The 21,813-nt window shown below is 45.1% G+C and overlaps 2 protein-coding genes across 5 annotated transcripts in view; both read right to left on the reverse strand.

The window, feature by feature from the left end:
• Window positions 1–1,005: 1,005 nt before the first annotated feature.
• PTS (6-pyruvoyltetrahydropterin synthase) lies at window positions 1,006–4,582 on the reverse strand. The gene is made up of 6 exons (XM_032201864.1): window positions 4,457–4,582; window positions 3,841–3,920; window positions 2,964–2,986; window positions 1,988–2,044; window positions 1,603–1,673; window positions 1,006–1,464 (listed from the first exon to the last, which is right to left on the reverse strand). Exons 1-6 carry the CDS (start codon window positions 4,528–4,530, stop codon window positions 1,323–1,325), a joined length of 447 nt encoding a protein of 148 aa, XP_032057755.1. The 5' UTR covers window positions 4,531–4,582; the 3' UTR covers window positions 1,006–1,322.
• A 2,354-nt stretch (window positions 4,583–6,936) lies between these two features.
• BCO2 (beta-carotene oxygenase 2) overlaps window positions 6,937–21,813 on the reverse strand; it is a 43,344-nt gene continuing 28,467 nt past the window's right edge. For all 4 annotated transcript variants that reach the window (XM_032201796.1, XM_032201797.1, XM_032201795.1 and 1 more), the window contains 11 exons: window positions 19,828–20,023; window positions 18,497–18,708; window positions 16,333–16,448; window positions 14,600–14,702; window positions 13,303–13,431; window positions 12,998–13,158; window positions 12,267–12,434; window positions 9,977–10,114; window positions 9,098–9,280; window positions 7,960–8,070; window positions 6,937–7,597 (listed from right to left, as the gene is read on the reverse strand). In XM_032201796.1, coding sequence (XP_032057687.1) covers window positions 7,484–7,597; window positions 7,960–8,070; window positions 9,098–9,280; window positions 9,977–10,114; window positions 12,267–12,434; window positions 12,998–13,158; window positions 13,303–13,431; window positions 14,600–14,702; window positions 16,333–16,448; window positions 18,497–18,708; window positions 19,828–20,023 — 1,631 coding nt within the window. In that variant the 3' untranslated portion in view covers window positions 6,937–7,483. The remainder of the gene's footprint in view (window positions 7,598–7,959; window positions 8,071–9,097; window positions 9,281–9,976; window positions 10,115–12,266; window positions 12,435–12,997; window positions 13,159–13,302; window positions 13,432–14,599; window positions 14,703–16,332; window positions 16,449–18,496; window positions 18,709–19,827; window positions 20,024–21,813) is intronic.

Genomic DNA, 21,813 nt, shown 5'->3' on the forward strand with positions numbered 1-21,813 from the left:
TGGGTTAGCATTCATTTAAGCACATTTCACAACTTTACCCTTTGTAGCAACAACAGTGCTGCCTCTCCTGATCTGTGAGAGGCAGCAGGAAGCTGCAGCCCTGATGACTGATGCATAGCGAGCACTCCTTTTGTCCACAAGACCTTTACAACAAGGGATTATGATGATGAAAATACCAAATAACTGTTGGTCGGTAAAACAAGGTGGCTGCTCTCTCCAGAAAGAAAGGGGGGAGCTAAATCCCGTTCCTGCAGAACTCATAAAAGCCTCCCCCCTCCAAAAAAAAAAAAAAAAAAAAAAAAAACCTTCCAGAGGGCTTCAGTGACTATGGTCTCAAGGTATCACACAGGCTGTCCGCTACAATTTCAGCTGCCCACAAACAGATGCAGAAAGGCAGGTCCAGAAAGCTGAGGATTATATCTGTAGTTCTGTTCTGACCATGAGCTGAGACAGCATCATGGAATACCCATAAAATGACTGCTTGCACCACAAGGAGTCAAAAACAGCTAGAATTTGCCAAGATGAAAAGCATTCTCCATAAAACTCCACAAGAGTGGCAACACTGGGACACTGGCTTGATAACCAGTACATCCCCCAGGCACCTGTGGGAAGCAGATGAGAAAAAAACAACAAAGTGAGCCCTGAAGCTGGACCATGGCGCTCCAGCTCGCTCCCGTGCAACACCAAGCCCTCAGCCACTGTGTTGTGGGAGCAGCCTGTAAGTCAGCCCTGCTGGACAAGGAGGAGCTGCTTTTATTTCCCCAGCTCCCCATACGAAGTCTGAACAACGTACCCTTCTCTTTGGACCCAAAGGGTTGCTTTGAAAACAGCTGCACTGCTCATGGTGCCACCTCCTCGGCCACAGAAAGGTCTGCTAGCCACAGGGAGAAGTGAGACTGAAGCACAGTAAATGAATAAATAAATAAGCAAAACAGCGCTAAAGCCAGGTTATTAAAAATCATAAATGAATCTGATGTTTAATTAGAGAAAAAACAAAGCCTTTGGTGGTTGTTAGGGATGTACACTTTGCCAAGTCATCTCCTTGCTAGAAAGCTGCTTTATTTAACATGGTACAATTGCAAATTTCACATCAGCTTTTCAGTTTAATGAAACAGGAATGTCTTGGGAAAAGGCAGACAAATCAACAAATTCTGAGAGCCCAGACTGCTAGACTGCTGCAAGGATTCTTGTAGAGTATCTACATCAGTCCTTGTGAAATAGATAGTGGACATCTAGGCCTCAGAGTCACAGGGAGCAGGGCTGAAGTGATCACTGACATGATGAGGCAGCAGAGCTCCTGACCAGCTGAGCGTTAGTTCATTTTACTTCTCAGAGATTGCTTCTTCTCCCTTATAAACAACGATGTTCTGGTCCGTTTCGTACACTTTGACTTTGTAGAGAGTTCCCATGGGCAGGAGCTTCTTGAGGTTTTCCCAGATGAACACTGCCACGTTCTCCGTGGTGCTGAGAGCAGAACAGGAGCAGGCTCAGAACCGATGGCAGCAGCATATATGGGGCTGCACCCAGCTGCAGGACCAAGCCTTGAAGACCATTCCTTGGCCCTCCCTGCAACCACCACTATGAGGAGACCCCATCACTCACCTCACAACCTCGGCAAAGTAGGGCACATCTTTATCCAGGTTTTTGTGGTCAAGCGGCTCCATGATAGCCTGCTGCAGGAAGAGAGTGGTGCCGTCAGCCATCATTTTGCACATGATGCAGCAAACTGAAGGCTCCTGCTACCATGTACAAGGCACCAACACATAAAGAAAGGGTAAGAGCCCTGCATCCAGCTGTTAACTTCCTAGCTGGAGACATGGTACTGCCTCACATCACTGTGCTCCAGCATTTCAGCCTTAAATCACGCCTTAATTTCTTCTTTATTTCCTACCATTATCAACTTGTCGTGTTGCCACCCTGGCACCAGACAAATTGCTAAGCTCTAACCAATTCTCACAGGGGATGTCTAGGAAAATAGTGCTATTACCTGCATATATTCTTTCAGGTCTGTCAGGTTTATAACCATTCCTGAGACTGGGTCAATCTGCAGGGAAAACAAAAGGCAGATTAGTAGCCTAGCTACAGGTCCTTATTACCAGAGCTGCTGTGAGCCAGTACAAATCAGTGAATATCCGAGCCACAAGGAAAATCTCTCTTCACCCTCACATGCTGAGCTCCAGCTCTACCCCTGTGATGTTCCCAAAGGCTAGACACAACACATAAACAACTCCAATGGCTCCACTCCCTGACACTAGGGAGGGGAAAGGCTTGAAAGAATCTTCAGTGCAAGAAGTTAGCATGGCCACGGGCAGACAACAGGCATTGAAGTGCTGGGTTGAACAGTCATGGACAAAGCAAAGACCAGTCTGAGCTAAGGCAAAGTTCCAGTCTGGAGAAGGCAAAGCAGGTTCTCTAGTTCACAGCATATTTGGGGAATGTAGAAGGCTTTACGAATCTAGTTTCAGGCCTGAACAGAGCCTTCCCTCCTCTGGGTTCCTGACAATTGGAAATTCTCAGAAAGGAGTTTAGAAAATATTGAAACAACTCATTCTGCAAAATACACAGAACAATGACAGGATGAAAGCTGAAAAACACCTCCAGAAGGAAAAATTCTGTTATATTCACTGCAAACTACCCTGAGAAGTAGCAGAGAGAATTACCCATCGGACACACCGTGCCTCCCTGCGGCTCCATAGTCATCCAGAGGTGTCCCACAGCACCTGCACCAGCTGCAGCGAGGCTATGGCACAACAAACTATATGCCCAGAGGATGGTTACAAGCTTTAAACACAGTTACCTGCAAGTCCTTGTTAGAGGCAAGGTGATTGATAGTGACTTTGGGAAACCTTCTACAGTGATATGTGCAGAGCTTCCACAAACACCCCAAGAAACCTAGCAATTAGCTGGAACTTCAGTACCACCCTGCTGCTCGAGGAACAGCAGAAAACGTTGATCACACTTACCTCTCCACGCACAGTGACTATAACTGGAGAAAAAAAAGAAAAAAAAAAAGAAAAAAAAAGAAAAAGGAATTGTCAGGTCATGTATGTGCCACCACAAACCTGAGAACAAATTACACTGGTAATCAAGGCAGACCATCCATTCATCACCAATTCTCCAGGACTGATACAGGCTTCACAACACTCGAAACTGCAACTGGTTTTATAAAATTGCTATCCGCTGCTTTAGGAATAGGGACTCACAGAGGTCATGCTCCAAGGTCTGATGCCCAGGGACACCCCAGCATCCCTGAGGAGGGATGCATCCTCTCCTTGCAGGCCCCATGAAACTAGATGACACCCCAAGCACCTGCTCCCTGTGACATCAGTAACACCAGGAGCTCTGGAGGACAGGTTTCAGGGCACCTACAGCACCCAGACAGAGCCCATCAGGCCTGTCAAGGGGGGAGATGTGATTTTACATGCATAGGGTATGGATGCTAGGAGAAGAACTTGTGAGGACAACTTTCAAATAATGTCTCTGGGCCGTTTAAATTGTGTGTACTTTGATTAGAAAAACTTTCATTCAAAACAAACAGTGATTTTGCAGATTCAATTTCATTCATTAGATGAATGGGAATTGAGATAAGTATTTATTACTTATTTATTTATTATTTATTTAACTTCATGGCTTGCACACCCCTGACATTGTATAGCCATGCCCCCTTGCTGCTGACGAATCACCATAATTTTCCTTGAAACAAGCAAACGACCACAACAAATGAGGCACTAAAAGCCACACCAGGCTGCTGGGACAGGACCGGCCCTGCTTGCCCAGGGGTTTGTGTGCGTTCACACCAACCTCTCTCCATGACCACAAGTGTGGAAGCCAGCTCCTTACCTTTATAGTTGTGCCCGTGGCCATTCGGATTATTGCATTTCCCAAACAGCTTCAGGTTTTCCTCGTCACTCAGTGCCTTACTGTGGGAAGCAGAGGCGGCATTTCAGCACCCACTGCAGATTTTCGTGGCTTTGCCCCCGTGACTGCTTTCCAGCTCTTCCCTATAATTCTCTTGTGTCTAACTCATGGGCTCTGCTTCCCCAGCAGTCACACACACAACCGGAGGAGCATTTGCCCCATGAAAAGGAGCCGCCAACGTTGGTTTTGGCTCGGTGTTTCTGTACACACGCTCCGTGCCAGCTGCCTGCTCCCAGGGCTGTTCGAGCACTGGCCCCGGGGACAGCACAAACCATTGGGGCTGCAGCAGGAAGCGGCAGCAGCGAAGTCCTACGCAGAATCAGCATTAACCAGCAAGCAAAATGCGCTGCTCCACGAGAAACGAGAGGGAAATAAACCCTCCCTTGGACCCAGCCGTCCCGAGCCCCCCGCGGGACCGAGCCCCCGCTAACCCCGGCCGGGCTCCGCAGCTCGGCGGCTCCCTCCTCCTCTTCCTCCCCTTCTTCCTCCTCCTCCTCCTCTTCCTCCCCTTCCTCCTCCTCTTCTCCCCGCCGCGGACCTGTGCAGCCGGTGGCAAGCGCTGAAGGACACAGCCCGGGAGAGCCGCGCCAGGCGCGCTGCGGGCGGTGCCATGGGGCCGGGACCGGGGCCGGGACCGGGACAAGGATCGGGACAAGGACCGGGGCCGGCTCCATCCGGGCCCCCGGGGCTCGGCAGCGCCCCCGGCGGGAGCAGCGCGGCCCCGCAGCCGCCCTGTGCCGGGCCCAGCCGGGCTCCGCGGGTGCCGGTGCCGGAGATGATCGGGGGGCGCCGTGCGGTGCCGGCACGGGGGTGTAGGGGTGCTGCTGCCGTGCCCCCCGAGCGGCTGCAGCTTCTGCCTGGTTCAGGAGCTGCAGATCCCAGCCCAAGAGCTGCGGATCCCAGCCCAAGATCCCAAGCCCTGTTTCCCAGGCAAAGCCCCTGGGAAAGAACCCGGCTCGAGCAGCAGGGAGGATGCTTGCAGACCGGGACAGGACCAGGGGTTGTTGCAGAAGGTGACCCCAGCCCCCAGATTTGGGAGTCACGACTTTTGTCTTTCCTTTTTCAAGGCTGTCCATCCCGTAGGGGTAATGTCAGCAATTATTTGACCAGCAGTTTGGCTTCGGTTTGTTTTCTTTAACAATGACAGCTCCCCGAAGCGTGCTTATAAATGCACCAGTGCACAGGGGTGGGTCTGCCAGGGGAAAGCTGTCAGGCTCTCAATGTACTCAGGAGGTGTTCACAAAGCAATACCTGCCCGAAGGGGCTGGGGCAACTTCACAGATCTCATTCCCACCCCCCTAAAGTAACTGCAGCACCGTGGGACCTAAGGAGTGATTATTAAACTGTGAATTCCCCACCCCTTGCTCATCTGGTTGATTTGAGATGCTTTAGGTAAAGGAAGCACACAACAGTCCTTCCCTGCACCACTCTCAAGAAGAGCTGCCAGATTCTTATTCCCTTTCTAGCCTGGCAAACCAATATGACTTCTGGGGTGGTTATAAGCGTGCCAGACTTACAGGCACGTGCTCCAGTAATGAGGTTCATGGGATCAAGCAGAGGAATCCGTAAAGCGTGTGATTTTCTGAAAGCTTTGGGAGAGGGAGTGGGACTGTGAATCCTCAGTGTTGCAGGGCCTTGAATGGAGATAACCACAGCAGCTTATTGCCCCATTCTGGGACCCTCCTGGTGCCCTGGGGGTAATAGAGCACATCTGGAGTGGGAAAACTCCAAGTCTCAGGGCAGGATCCTCAGTTCTGTGTTACAGGAATGGGTGAAAGCACAGTTTGTGAGGTAGCAGGGTACGGCCTGTGCACACAACGCAGGCAGGGGCTGGGAGTGTGTGCTGCTGCAGCTTTTGAAACAGAGCAGGGCCTTTGCACTGCAGGGCATCTTTCTTCCCCTGCCCTGTTGATCAGCAGCACTGTCTTTAGTACTCTGGAGGGCTGCAATCCTTACAGGGAACTTCTGACACTGCTTCTCCTTCCCATCTCCACAAGGAAAGGAAAAAAGATTAACAAAAAATGAAATAAAAAGGGGAGTGGACAGAGTGCTTGCCCACCACCACTTAGCGCTCTCCTAGCATCATTCAGCTGCCAGCCGTGGGGATGCGACCTCGCTGGGGCTTGTCTCCTGGGGTGGACAGGCAACAGGCGGGCGATGCTCCTGCGGCAGGGCTGGCAGCAGCAGGAGCCCCAGCAGCGGGGGCTGGCTGCCATCTGGTGGCCGTGGGAGAGCAGCTCTGCCCTGCAGCCCCCCTGTGCGAGCCGCCTGCCTCTCCCTTGCCTTCGGCCACGACTTGAAAGAAGGTGAAAAAGGTCCGAGGGGAAATAAAGCTGGGTCATTTGGGTGGAGCGCATCAGCCCTGACTTGGTCGTGTTCTCTTTTGGCTGGCTTCCAAAACAACAGGAGTCAAAGCAGAGCAAACTTTTAAATAGGAAGCCAGAATTTTCCTTCAAGCTCTGTGGCACGAGTAAAGTTCCCTCTTTCCTCAAGAAATGGGCTCAAAACATGGCCCAGCCTTCCTGCAGTGAAGCAATATAAAAAGTCCTCAAGCCAGGAAGAAAATCCGTTGTCCAGAAAACGTTCATTTTTCAGAGTCCTTAGAGGAAGAGCCTTCAAGTAAACTACTTGGGTGCCAGTGGGTGGGGATGCATGTTGAGGGATGCCCTCCCATCAGCTAACCTCACAGGCAACTGTCCAGGAACTGTAGGAGCCTGGATGAGGAAAGAAGTGTAAGGGAGGGTGTTGGCATTTGATCTGCACAACTCCAGAAAAAAAGGGCTACCAAGGCCACAGGGGACTACTATGTGTTTCATACCAGTTGCTTAAGAAGAAGGCAGGAAATGTTAGCCATCAGAGCTGCTTCCAGCTCTGCTGTTTTAGCAGGAGTATGATGGAGATCTCACATATCTTCGAGATGATATAGCATCACAGGGTGGGTCACAGTTGCTGCTGTTGCCTCCTGTGGCACAGCACAAAGTTGGCCGTAGTTCTAGTGAGTGCAGCAAAAGAAAGGAAGAAACTTCACAAGCTTTTATTTGAGGGCACAGTTAATGTATAGAGAAAAGCACTACAAGTACAGCTTCTGTGAGCATGTGTCTATTCTCTGGGGCTTCACTGAAAGCAATCTTTATGCAGTGGGGCCAAAATTACATCCTGTCAACAGGCCTACATGTTACCAGTTAGTTTTACTCCTCTCTTCTGCTTTAATTTCAGCCAAAGCCACTGCCCTAAGCACAGATACTTGCTACCCAGAGAAGGTAATGATCATCTTAGTCTCCATTTTCTCCCTTGCAACCCTTAGGCATGGCAGCCTCTGTGAACTGCTGCTAACACTTCTAGCAAGATAGTCAGAAAATTAAGATAAAGCAGTGAGCTGGTAAAGCAATGGAGCTTCTGCCTTCTCTTTTCTGTGAACTGTTAGGAAAGCAACAGTAACTCAGGAGTTATGATTGAGAAGAAACAGTTCTCTTCATCCTTGGCATAATGTAGTGTTGGGAGATAAAAGAAAATAGAGGTTTCTTTCTGAGCCTGGCCTCGCCCTGAGTTACAGGAAGTGGCAAGGTCATTGGGACCTAAAGATGCCATGGAATCCATAAGGCATTTCCACTGGGACTTCTGCTCGCCCCAGTTCTTTGAAGGTTTCTGCATCCAGAACAAGGAGAAAAGCACTTCGGTTCTGCAGGATGAAAAGAAAAACAGAATGAATGACCAAGCTGAGCTTCATCCCACAGTCCAATGCACTACATCTGTCAAACACAAAGGAGCCCAAACATACAACCAGGCACAACCAGACCTCACCAACTAAACCCCTCAGACAGTTAGCCAGGAGCACCAAGAATCACAGAGGTCACCCAAGAAACATTGATGTTCCTACTTGAAGTTTATCTAGCTGTGCTTGACAGTTGCAGAAGTACACACCATGTAGCACAGTGCTAGAACTATCTGCCAGGGAGCCTTAAATCATTTGTGTGTGTGTGTGTGGTTTAGAAAACATACCTAATACTATGTGGCTTTGATGAACTAGTAGGAGTAAGTTACCTCATCAGGGGAGATCACAACAGACAGGATGACTCCATTGTCTTCTGCTGTGGCATTAGGCACTGGCACAAACACAGGCTCTGATGGGTAGGATCCTTCCTCCTGCCAAATCTAGCAAGTGCAGTAACATAGGGACATGTTTCATTTCATTAAAATTTGTCTACTACAGTTAGCAGAGTTACAAGTTACAGTGCTCCCCACAGAGCTACCCAGGCATACTCCATGCCCCAAGGAACCTACAGTTCAACCTTTCAAGTCATTCTTTTGGTTCCACTACTGTAATGATGGCAGCGTTGTGACAGCATATCCATTGTGCAAGGCACTGTGCAAACAGGCAGTGAAAAGGGTTCCCATTGCTCGTGTCATCCAACAGCTCACACTGGCACGGGTACAGGCCCAGAAAACCTCACCATCCTAGCTGGCACAGCCAGCTTCTCACCTCCCTAGTATAGCTCACACTGGGCCCAGGCAGCATGGAGATCTATCAGTGTCATCACCTGATGGCATAGCTTCTGCTCTTATTGCAGACAGAGCCACAGCACCCAGTGCTGGGTGGAAGAAGGGCACTCTTACTGCAAAATGAGTATCCAGAGCAGAACGATTAAAAATAGGGCATCTCTTTTTGAGGATTCCTAAATTCCTCTAGGCCCTGGGAAAGTCTCAGATTAACAGCTTAAAAGCTTTGGAGATCATTATTTCCCTGTTTATGGGAGAGACAGCATAAATCCCAGCTTGTGCTTGCAGGTAGGGATATGCTAAACCTTGTTTGTTACCAGTGTTATAGGTGTCCTGGCAAAATGCCTTGGCACCTCGAACAGCCTACGTTATGTGGGTATTTTCTTTGCTATCTGGTAAGAGATCACTGTTCTGGCCTGGAAGAGAGAGACATATTGTACACAACCCTTCCTGTTTCCTCATCTATCTAGAGACCTGGAGTGATATCTTCTGTTTGGTAAGTGTGCTACAAGATGAAATCAGGAACATCATTGCAAACTCATATGAAAAAAAAAAAAAAAAAAAAAAAAAAAAAAAAAAAAAAGCACTGAAGAACACAATGCCTGGTAAATGACAGAACTTGTAGGCCAGTTCAGGGGAATGACTCCTGGTGCTGAGAAGAGAGAAGTTTAGTTCACCTCACCTTGAAATTCTTGGTCTCCACGTCAACCTTCATCAAAGAATCTCCAATGAAATGTCGAAAACCACATCCATAGAAATAACGGTACTTCTTACCACTGTACTGAGAGTAATTAATCTGGGGGAACTCCAAACCCCCAAAGTTTTCAAAACCCTCGGGGTGGAGATTTTCATGCGTGCACCAGACCTAGAAGAAGTATGCATTACAGGAGCATCAGTTTAGCTTTGACTGGGCAGAAGAGCTGACTGGTCCCACCAACCCACTGCACAGCTGTTGCAGAGAAAAAATGTTTGAAGAGCCTGACATTGCACAGGAGCAGGTAGGAACACCAAATCTACCTCCCTTATCTGTTTCATTCAAAGGATTGACTCATCTTCATAGGCAGTGGAAACTTCAAGGTCAGTTTAATGTAAAAAACTGAAACTGGAGTGAGTCTATGTAGTCCTGTGCCCCTGGCTGAGGAAAAACCCGGCTCCAGCACTCAGTAATGTGATGTACAAAGTACACACAGAGACCACTCCACTCAGAGCGGACAACACATGTTGTATACCACCTAAAGCCACACTATAGGACCGTTCAAAGCTAAAAGCAAAGAACAGTTCTGTGCTTAGGTGACAGCACAGGGGATTTTGTCAATGAAGAACTTCACATTCATCCACTTGTCATAAAGGCCTGTAACCCACTTGGGCACTTTTGGTAAACCACAGTCTGTCCTTGCTCTGTCATTTAAGGCAATGTGGTAGGGTTTGTATTAAAACACCAAGCCCCAGCTTAGTAATGAAAAAAATCTTCCTTGGTGGATAAGTTCCGAGAAGATAAAAGCACAGGATAACTGCAATCTCACTACAGCTATAAATGCAGTTTTGCAAGTCTAATACATACCTTGCCATCCGCATCTTTCACAGCCTTTGCCAGTGTATAAGGCAAAGGGTTCAGATTCTTCCCCACAGGAGCATCTGAACTCATATTCAGTGGGAGAACAAAGCGACGGGGGAAAGTTCGGGCGACTGAGTTATAAACCTATTACAAAGCCAGAAAGTTATAGTGATGAGAAGAGGAAAGTGCCATTTTGGACCAAGTGCCCCTTTTTGGAGCAAACCTGAAGTTTTGGACATACATCAACCCCTAAAATCTTTTCCTTCTATTAAATGTTTTTACCTGGTTCTGGCAAGGACTCCGTTTGTTGCAGTACTTTACAGTAGAACACAAAAAGGCACAGAAAGAAAACAAGAGTCATCATTGCTTTCTCAACTGGGTATGGAAATCACCCAGTTATTCTCCAGATACAGGTCTGGAACATATGATGCACTCTGTTTTATTCAGCTAGAACAGACATACACTGAACCTTTTTAGAGCCTGTCCACATGCATCCCACTGGGTTGTGTGACTTATGCCCTTCTTGCCCAGCCAAGGTCATGAGCTAATGGGGATTACATAAAAATGCTCAGCAACACTGAGCATACCAAGGGAATACCCCCGCTGGAAACTCATATTCCACAGCCCCATGCTGATCCCGCTTTGTGGGAGCACAGAGCACAAAGTGTGAGTCCTTTGGAAGCTTGATGCCAGTCAAAGCACTGAGAAGCTTCCACATTATTTTAAATAATGAGTCACTCAAGGAAGGAGCACTTCATAGGTGTATGAACCTCAGGAGGAAAACTGCTTGACTGTCTCAGATCTCTGTGAGACGACAACACAGCAGAGAACAGAAGACATTAGAGGCACTGGTAGACAACAGAAGAGATCAGAGGGAACTGCATGAAGGTGCATCAGGGGAGGTTTAGACTGGGTATGAGGAAAAGGTTCTTCACTGAGAGGGTCATTGGGTAGGGATTCTGTGTTGGTGTTTTTCAGTTACTCCAACTTGTAATTCACCAGTTGGATGTGAAACTTCATATGTTAATTTGGAAACCCTATTTTCAAAGCTTTAGTGTTTCAGGTAGCCACAGAAAGCTGATTGGCTGAGGAACTCTGCCGAACAGAATATGAGCTAGTCAGCAAACAAAAGCACTAAACATGATTTGGGGAAAATAGACAAACATGCTCAGACACACCTTAGCCTTTGGGTGTAGGGTAATTTTAAGATTTGATTTTGAGATGAGTTACACTCATATCTGTGTACACTTTAATGGCTAAGCTACTTGTCAGTTAAATAATGTGGGTATTGGAGCATCTAATGTTGACATATGGACTCCTTCAAACATCAAATTACATCTCTTCTGAGCTCAGAGAAGGCTGAAAAAATGCTAGAATCTTTTTGCAGAACAAATGCCCATATCAACACTATGCTGTACTTGAATTAATTTTCATTGCATCTTGGGAAAGAACAAATAAACAAACCAGAAAAAAAAATGAAAAAAATGAAAAAAAAGCAACAACAACAAAACCAAAGCAAAGCAAAACATCCCCTCAGGGGAAACCCACCATTGGGTGAGTTTCCAGTAAACATATTTGCAGTACAAGAAACTCAAGACAACCCCATTTTTTCCCCATGTATGACCTATGTAAAATAATGCCTCTTTTATGGTATTATATAGTACTTTTGACAGAGCTGGATATAGTAGGTTATTTGTGGGTACATGCTGTTGTCAAGTGAACGTAGAACACAGGGATTTCCTGAATATCTGTGCTTTGTGATTTACATAATAAAGGTTGGGTTTATGAAGTAATGCCTCTAAATAACAGGGCTTTTTTTTTTTTTTTTTTTTTTTTTTGGGGGGGGGGGTTGTTTTTGTTTTTTCCGTATAAATGTAGGGCAAAATCTCATTTTGCACACTTTCTTAGCGGGAAAAGTATTTCCTTTTATTACATGGGGATATGGAAAATGAGTATCATTAAAAATGAATTTTTAAAAGAAAAGCACATTCTGCCTGCCTGGTGGAGATCTATATCACACGCCAGTCTGTAGAATTTTCAAGGAAATGCTCCATAGAGATTATCTGCTAAGAGATTTAAAAGGAAAGAAAAATACCAACATATCAATAGACCATAGTTTCAGTTTTTCCATATCATCATAGTTCCTTTGCCTAGTCCTCTGCCCTGTGGTCTCCCTGTAATGTTCTCCATTCTACCAATATGAGTTTTGCTCAGAAAAATAACTCCATGAGCATCAGGCCCTAGCAGATCCTAAGCAACACAAATGCAGAGATCTTACCTAATGCAGAGATCTTACCTGATATAGATCTACACCACTCCTCCGCATGTTCTGAAGCTTGTAGGTAGCCAGAGTTTTTCCATCATCCTGGCAGCACAGGTCAAGGACCACACAACCATGATCTTCAAAGGCATTGATTTGATGGAAAGTAGCAAAGGGTTTACTATACCACTGTCCTGGCAGCACCTACAGTGACCATAATAAGAGAGACTGACTTTTCTTCTCTAAATATTGGAGACAAGATTCAGAGACTTGCTCTTCTTGCTCTCATTTCATTCCCCACTTATTCCTTACTGTTGTCTTATTCCCTTGAGTTGCTATGGAATGGCTGCTTTAAGCCAGGAAGTAGGCAGATGCTGATGAAGAAAAGCCAATTCAAAGCAGCCCAGAATAGATTCCTTGCTGTCATGGGTCCATGTGTGCTCCATCCATCCATGAATGATGCTATAGGCATCATTCCCAGGCTCTGCCTGACCCTGTTACATGCAACAGTACTCTATAGGAACCCCAAATTTCTTATTTTTGCCTGTTCTTTTAGGGCTGGCAAAAAGATGAATCAATAGAGCAGAAAATACATGAAGTCACGCCATTTCTAAGAAACCAGCACCTGTGCTTTCAAAGCCTATACTGCAGTAACTTCTGCATTGATTCATAAAGCTCTCTGGGGCTGCTACACAGCACTCTTCTTTTGAGATCTAAAATTCCAGCTACAGTTGCAGAGCTGCTGGAAACATGACAGAGCCACGTACCTCCCCAGTGTGCTTATTCACCACATGGAAGCGAGTATTGTGCTGAGGCTCCCAGTTTATCCCTTCGGAAATGGGCTTCCCACGGAATTTGGAAGTGATAATCCGCATCAGATTCAGCTTGATGGGTTGCTCAATAAAAATGATATAATTTTCACTCATCCCTGAAAAGGGAGCAAAGGAAGTACTATCAGAGCATTTGGCAAATGAGGCAAAAAATTGTAATCCAGGGGCAGAGGGCAGCAAACAGCCCCTTCTGCTTCACAGTAGGCAAAATCCATAGCATAAGAGACAGGAGACATTCTTACCAAAGCTGTGATAGTAGGAGGGTTTCATCTTATCCATTGGAGCAATGGAGCACAGCACTTTTGCTCCCTCTAACGTGTCACTGCAGTTTGACTTTTGTGGAGGGATCTCAATGATATTATACCTTGTCCCTGGAAAGAAGAACGGGTATTCAACACCACTGAGATGTGACACTGTCCACATTCATGAAACTAAAGTCAGACTCTGTTCTTTTCTGTTTCCTTAGTGTACTAGGAACGACAGTCATGGGTAAACTAAACAGAAAACAAATGAACAAACAACAACAAAACATTTAGCAAGTCAATAAAACAACCAACAGAGGATGACTACCACAAAAAGATTTTAAAGGATCTTCTCAGCCTGGTTAACTGCCATCTAATTTTTCTGTTTGCAATGAATTCCTCATTTTAACTCAGAGTATCCTAAATAAATAAAAGCATCAGGAAGAAACCAAATTCATAGATTATACACCAAAGCAGATGAAAACTTTGAGCTCTGGCGATGACTGAAGCTCGTGGGAAGCTAAGAAGGGCATATCTGAATAATCATCTAAGGTTTAGTCTCTCCAGCTGAAAACAGCATGTGCTGTAAAGCCAGTTGCTGCTAAAGCCAAAAGGAAATGAAAACAGCAAGAATGAAAAACAAAACTGGGCAACTGCTCAGTGAATTGGAACTGGCCTGAGGTATAATAATAAACAGCAGTGGCTGTCTTCATAGGCCTCAGACACCTGAACAAGAGGGCCTTCAGCAGTGCCTGCTAGCTCTGAGCAACCATGTAGATATAACTAGATCCCAACTTGGTGTAATGCTCCTGGATTTGAGAAGAAAATCTATGCCAGATAATTCAGGTTCACTGTGTGATATCCAAGTCACTGTAATAACTTCCATTTTCTTTCCTGTATACACTGTTATCATTCTTATCAAAAGCCAGTTAATGTAAGTGGAAAACGTGTCTAATGGCAAAATTCTTTCCATGAAGCTTCAACACTGAATGGGACTCCAAATATCATTCTCCTATTTTCCATAAAACCTTGGCAGAAAAAGTGGGGAATCCTTTGGATATTCACAGACCAGAGTCAGAAGCATCTGAAACTACTTGCGGGGAGAAGACATTTTTCTGGGGCAGGCTGACAACCTGAAATTAGAACCAACCTGATTTGCCGTCATTTTGACGCAAAGAAAAACAGCAGTTTCAAGATCTCTAGACACTGAAGCTTCTTCAATAACTGCTCCTTGAAGCAGCAGGGAGCAGCCTGTCCAGCCTGCCCACTGGCCAGACCTGGTCAGATCCAATCTTACCATGTTTCCCATAGGAATTGCCCATGTTGTATGTCGTCCCATCAGATGCATAATGAGGATGAGCAGTGGCCCCATTCACTGCAATGAATTTGCTCCAGTCTACCTGCAAATCCCAGAGATTTTCAGTCAGTGCATGTTTCCAGTTGCTTTCTAGCAAGCCACAATTTCTAAACATTAGTTTTGGTGAAGTCTGAGGAAGAATAGCTTAATGACTATGGCCCTACTGTGAGATCTGAATTTAAGCCCTTTTTGTGCCTGAAATCTTCCTGAATCCCCATGTAATAAGCACTACAGACATGCAAAAAGAGAGAGTCACTGCCCACCCCCCCACCACCACCCACCACCCCCCAAAAAAAAATATGTATTTTTTTTTTTGAAAGCATACATAGCTAATCAATAGTCATTGTTCACTCTCCTCACACACACACACACACAAAAAGTACTTTCCCTTCCTGGGGCTGGGCTGTGGTTTGGACTCAGACAGAAGAGAGGATGTGCTGGGAGGGAAGTCTGAAGAAAAAAAGCAGGAGGGGGATCAACACATGCATTGAAACATTAAGGCATGGAAGATCTGCTGCTTTTGAATACCAAGCCACCAGAAGATCACAAAACCACACCCTTTTAAGGCATCTCGAATCGGAGATTTTAAATGTGAAGTCATCCCTTCCATTCCTGCATTTAGCCCAAAAATGCCAGTCTACATCTAAAAAGCAGCTTAAGGGGATTTTTTTTCTTCAAGTGACAGGTTGGCTGAACAGAGCTGAACATTCAAACTAAAAATGCCTACACATCTTCTCATCACTAAATTGTGGTTTTACGAAACAGAAAACAGCAAATCAAACTCTCAATTTCAACACGCAAGTAGCATGCAATACCTCATAAACAGAGCACCTTCATGGTTCACAACAGGTCCTGTAGAGAGCTAGGGACTGCTGGAATGCCTCCCTCGAGACCTGAGGGTGTGATGAGACTGCTATCTTATGGTATTAAACAGTCCACAGTAACATACAGGGAGGGCAGTTAATACTCAAGAAGGGCAGAATCCTTCTTCAGTCCTTTGCCCAGTGAGCCAGCCCAGCAAATATCCATACCCCCTTTAAAGGAGCCTGCAGGGGGATGCATAGCTCACCCTGCCATCTCACAAGCCATGCTCTACCCTCAAAGACAGCCACGCTCCTGTGAGGCAGTGCAGAGGACATATGGGAAGACTTCTGCTCTGACTTTTGGTTCTTTTGCTAGCATGGGCAAAAGCAAAGTGGCAGCTACACTTGGACTTCACATTGGCTTCACCACCCCGTTGTAACAACGAGGTTTTAGGCAAGACTTTGCAGGTCTGTAGTGTTTAGAGCTGGGGTTGTGTGGAGAGATAAAGGGAACAGATGGGAAGACTGAAGCGACAGTGGAAGAATAGAGATCTGAGATCAGTGATGTTAACTTCTTCCGGTATGCACTTCTATTCTTCACGCACAGACAAGCACAGGCAAGTCCAGACAAGCAGCAAGCTCGGTGGAAAAAGGCCAAACGGAAATGAGTCTACATCTGTCTCTGCCCTGGTCTGCTGCAGTGGGCAGTGACTGAGTGAGAGCTGCCTTGCTGCTAGGTAGATTTCTCAGGGACTCAAGCACACAAGGCAGAGATGCTTCTGACTATGCCTTACAGCTGCATTGATCATTTGGTTTGCAATCTGGTTCTTCTGTACCACAAGCCAACCCCCTTAGCCCACCTGCCCACACCTTTTCCTTTGTTTCAAGTGTTTCTGGGTCCACTTTGTACATGAAGGTGTTCTCACTGCTGACGTAATAGTCTCCTTTGTACACAACGTAGCTCACACTGGCATTGTCACTTGGCTCTGAAACAAAACCCAAGCTCTGTTTAAGCTTACATTACATCATATCAAGTTGGACATGTTTAGACAAAGAAACCCATTTGCAGTGACACTGATCCCCCTGTGGTTGATCAGAGATATCTCCCTAATCTACAAAGATACTCAAGAAATTCTCTGCACAAGTGAGTTTGGGACAAAAGGATGAGGACTAGCACTTGCTGCACATCTTTCTCAGCTCAGTGTTAGATACCAATAACCTACTCATGGTGTGTTGTTTCCTGGAACTAAAGGGAATTGATTGCATCAGCAGAAATCTTGAGAAACAGTTGCTGGGGAAGTTAAAGCATCTTTCACTGAAAGACCCCACACAAAGTTCCATGTACTCAACAGTAACACAAAAAAGCAAGGACTCAGGCTGTTGATGAGACAGGTCAGTGATAGTAACATCATTAATAATATAATTTAAAGAATATACTAGCACTGATTTAAAAAGCTATGAAGCGTAAGTTTTTTGAATTGACCTCTTAACTGTGTATCTGCAGTGATGGAAGGCTTTTCTACCCAGCAGAGAGTTTTACGTATCTCATCAACAATTAAATTTGGATGCTTAAGCCTTGTCAGCATTGCCAGTTAAGGTCACACTGTTCATGTGCACAACAGGGCTCCAGGGTGAGATTCTTGTGTTGCTTCTTACGGGATCTGGAAACCTGCAAAAGAGCTCAAGTTGGACCCAAACAAAGAAACTGAGCTGTTCACTTTATGCATTCTGGGAAGACTTGTAATTCCACTAACCTCCTAGAGGCTTAAGCAGGTTTTGTTTCTCACATCTGCACCAAATGCATTGTTCAGATGTTGTCAAGGAGCAACACAGACAAAACTGTGTTACCTTCAAGTAGGAGGCTCAATTTCTTTTTCATATTTCACTTACCACATTTTAATTTGCCTTCTTCAAATACTAGAATGTTAACATTTGTGTGTAAGGGAAGCATGGAAATGACTCCAATGAAGCCAGCGTAACCTTCATACTTTCATACGCCCTTTGCTTTTAACTTATTTCTTCATCTCTCTCTTCCCTTCCTCCCCAGACAAAATTTTCTCCTTGGGCAGTTGTATGAGGAGTCCCATGTTTGATTTACACCATTAGAAACAAGAGGCGAGACTTGAGGCTACAACGTGGGCTAAGGGGATGGCAAGGATGCTATTTGCGTGACAGGACTTGGGAAGAGACTGCTCTCTCTTCCCCATTCTCTTTGAAATGGAGTCAGGGAGATGTCCCTTGAGAGCTACACATGCACAGCAGTCAGAGCTGTTCTTGCTACTCTTAGGGAGACTGAGACCCACTAGCCAGGTGGCTGAGAAAAGCCAAGGAAAAAAAGATTCCCCTGATTGAGCACTGTGTGTACAGAGAACAAAGAGCCCAAAGCTGCCTTGAGAAAAGCCCACAGGACAGGTCAGAACAAGATCCTTCACCACAGGAAGATAAGAAGCAGAAAGTTGTCACAGACACATGCAACAAGTTGCACACTTTAGGTCCGTTCTGGTTTTAGTGGAAGACACTTGGGTTTAAATTAAGCCTATTTCTTTCCTAATTTATGCAGGAATCTGTAGGCAATGGTACTTCCATTCCTGTGCAAAACACTCTCTTACCCTAACTTCTATCATCTCCTACACCTTAGTACAGGAAAGGAAGGATTAGCCCACTTAACCTACAAGCTTAGCAAGGCAAGGTGTTTTAAGGGCAAAGCTGTGTCTCAGGGAGAATGGCAGGTTGTAATGCTCATTATCAGACCTGTACAGGGTGTTCCTTGGAAACAATTCTGTTGGCTATTTACAACAAACTCTGGAAGTAAGTGAGACAGAGTGTCACTAAAACATTAAGCTGAATGTACATCTCCCAGCTACATCAGACACCGAGTTGTAGTAGTTTCTGTTGTTCCAAGAGACCATATTCTAAGAAAAATATGGGCTCAGAATAGGCCTCCACCAGACTTCCTCACAGCTCCCTTCAAACCGAACCATGAGCTCCCCAAGAAAGTCTTAGAACATTTCACATTTCTTAGAAACCCTCTTACTTGGCGTATCGAAGCGTGACATGAAGCGCTCAAACACACTCTTGCATGGGTCTGGCATTGCCAGTGTCCCAAATTCTGAGACCACAATGCGGTTGTGCTGCCTGTTAGTGAGGTATGAATTGCTCTGCAGAAACTTGCTCCGGTATGTCACTGTGCCATTCCTCAGCTGGAACTGGTGCAGCAGGGCCATGCCATCAAACCAGTGGTTATATCTACAAGCAGACATAAATAGGAGAACAAGAGTTGGACACTATGTTATGGGCTGCTACACTGTTCCCTCTTGCTTTATTATCAGTTGTGACAAACTCATGTCCAGAGCCCACAAACAAACAAACACATACAGCCTTGTGATGAGCCTCAACTGAGTGAAACAAATAAAATGTATTTGTGGGTGAGGGTCCTGAAGTTAAGCACTGAATTTCAGAGAGATTGGGGCTCCCTGTATCACATCTGAAAACGGACCTTAGGAATTTCTGAAAATGCAAAGTATGGGGGAAATAATTTATACTAGTAAACCAGCCACTTTGAAGACTTCTGCAAAAGGAAAAGAAATTGTGCATTACTGCACAACAAGAACAGAAAATATTACTGAAAGCCCAATCGCACAAGGAACTTCTTTTAGCTCTCAGCTGTTGGCATGATGCCATTCTCTCCAATACGAGAAATCTATGAGACTTAAAGAAATATCTGGAAATATGTGGTTTTGTTTCGTTAAAGAAATCTCCAGAAATAATATCAATCACAAAATCAACCACAGAATGGCTTGGTTGTATGATCACCTTTGGCTAGTTACTGCCATTAGCTTCGCGGGAAGAATTCATCCATTTGCTAGAATGGCAGATCCCAAGCCAAAGGAAGGGGTTGCCTTCTTAAAATGTTTTGATATCTTGTTTTTAAAGTGAGATGGACTTGCTTCTAAAGCAACTCACACAATTCGGCACAGTCAATTTTAGAAGTTGCGCCCTGGGTTTCAGAGTGCTCGTGGGATGGACTTTTGTTAATGACAAAGGACTGGGAGTGTGTATGTTTTAATCCCCAGCCCTGTTACCTCATTATACCATTCTGAGTAGGACACAGCCTCTCTGTGACTCAGCTTCTCCACCCTTAGTAAGTTAACCACACAGCTATTTCAGAGAGCCCGCTAAGAGTTTCTAGATGAAGGAGCAGCTGTTCTTAAAACAATGATAACACAAGCATTTCCCCCTCGCCTGATTTCAAAAGAAATTACAAGGTGCCCCAGAGCAGTAGCAAGCCATTTGGGTGGGTCCCCTTTAGGTTTAGCTAATGCTCAGGCCAGAATCATTTGACAAATTCACCAAACCCAGACTTACTTCTCCTCGCCAAACTCAAATCTCCCAGGACCATTCCTCAGCAGATTGCCATTTATCCATTCAGGAATATGTCCTTTGACCTTTGCTGGGATGGGCTGGGGGGTCTCCTCTACCGTCTTCAGTAAGGGTGAAATGCATTGCAAAGTGGGCAAAGTGGTTTGCTCTTTTGATGGGCTGGGCAGGGATCTCTTTAAACCTGCAAAGAAAGCAGTGACAACAAAGAGCAAGTAACTAAGATTTTCACTTGAATGAGCAGAAAGTTGCTAGAGCTTGAGTTTGGGTATCTAGGAGAATATTTGGCATCCTGCAAGCAGCCAATCTGTACCAGATACTCAAACTAAAGCTCTGCTCCCATAATACCCCACACATCCACAGAGAGACGAAAATCCAGTGGAGTTAACTTTACCTAGTTAATCCATTAGAGACACCTGTTCTGCAGGCAAAAGGAAGTAATAAAATGGGCAGTTTTCTTAGGGTCTTTCTTCTGTCCTGTGACTAGTGGTTCACCATCAAGCTTTATAAGCATTATTGATGCTACTGTATGCCCACATTTTATCCTTTTTTATTTGTGAAATGAGAAAAGTGTTTTGCAAAGTCCTTGACTGCAAAGGCTTTTGTATGCGTAAAACATGCAAAGGAAAGCAAGGCCAATACAGCACGGAGCAAACAGCATAGAAGACGGAGGACAAAGACTAGCAACATCCATTGCTTTGAGGTTTGAAATATGATAAAAAGTATGGTTCACTTCAGCTCCATGCCAGCAAACTGGATAGAGTGGATGCAAGGATTACTATATGTTAGCCTCTATCCTTTACTATGCCATCATGGCCATATTCTCTGGCATTAACAGCTGTGAACTAATTCTGTGTTAAAAGAATTGCTCACTGCTTGCTTGCAGATGAAGTCACCAGTGCAGCAACATACGATTTAACAAAAAGGTTTATCCAGGTCCAGTCATGTTCAATACTACTTCAGACATCTCTGTCTAGGAATTCATCTGAGCTGGATTTAACCAAGGGTTTCTGAAACAGTGTTGAAAAACTGTGCTATGAGGTTCTTCACAGTAACCAACAGCATTGTTTGCAGCTAAAGGTAATGCATAGTTTTCCTAATGCTGGCCATTTCACAGTGAAGAAATTTTATACTACTAGTATTCCTTTCAACCTGAGTAGTTAGCCAAAATTCAAGATCTCCCAATGATGGGATTTAGAAGAGGGGATACATCATGGCATTAGGTTCCTTAAAAACAAAGAGCTGTTCTTAAACAAAACTTTAGACATTCTCCACTGAATTTAAATAAATAAATAAATTAATAAATTAATTAATAAGAAGTTTTTCTACCCGTAGTACAAAGGCTTTTCTAAGAGAAAGACAAAAAAAATAAAAAAACAGCAAGGCAGCTCACTAAAAAGAACATCCCAGAGGATTCCCAGTGCTCTACTGTAAATCCAGGCAAGCCATAGCTTGCTAAACAAACAACAAAATAGTAGTTACAAACATGAATTCAAAGAACCCCAAGTCTTGGAAGAATACAGGCTGTCAAACACAGGTTGTCATGTTTTCTCTCTACACTGCGCATGGAGGACTTTGCCAAGCTGGCAGCATTTGAAATGCAGTATACCAGAAGCTCAGACTATTGAAAGGTGCACAGGTCAGTTCTCAAACTCACCAGGACAATCCGATTTCAGAAGCTCAAGAAGGTAATCACTAGCTTTTCCCCTTGCAGACCTCCCCCCTCCCTGCAAAAAAAAAAAAAAAAAAAAAGGAAGCGATGAAGAACACAAATGAAACTGAGCTGAAATATACTGACAGGGAAGAACAAAGCAGATTAAACAGGTTTACCTGCAAGGATATAAGCAATAGGAGGAAAAGGTCATTTCTGATGTAGTCTCTTTTTTGCACATTGGCTGCAATATCTCCCCTTACTAGGACAAAAGCATCAATGAAGCGTGAAGAGAAGGGAATGCTGTGTGCTAACAGCACACA

The sequence above is a fragment of the Aythya fuligula genome, chromosome 22, assembly GCF_009819795.1.
Source record: "Aythya fuligula isolate bAytFul2 chromosome 22, bAytFul2.pri, whole genome shotgun sequence".
NCBI classification, from domain to species: Eukaryota; Metazoa; Chordata; class Aves; order Anseriformes; family Anatidae; genus Aythya; species Aythya fuligula.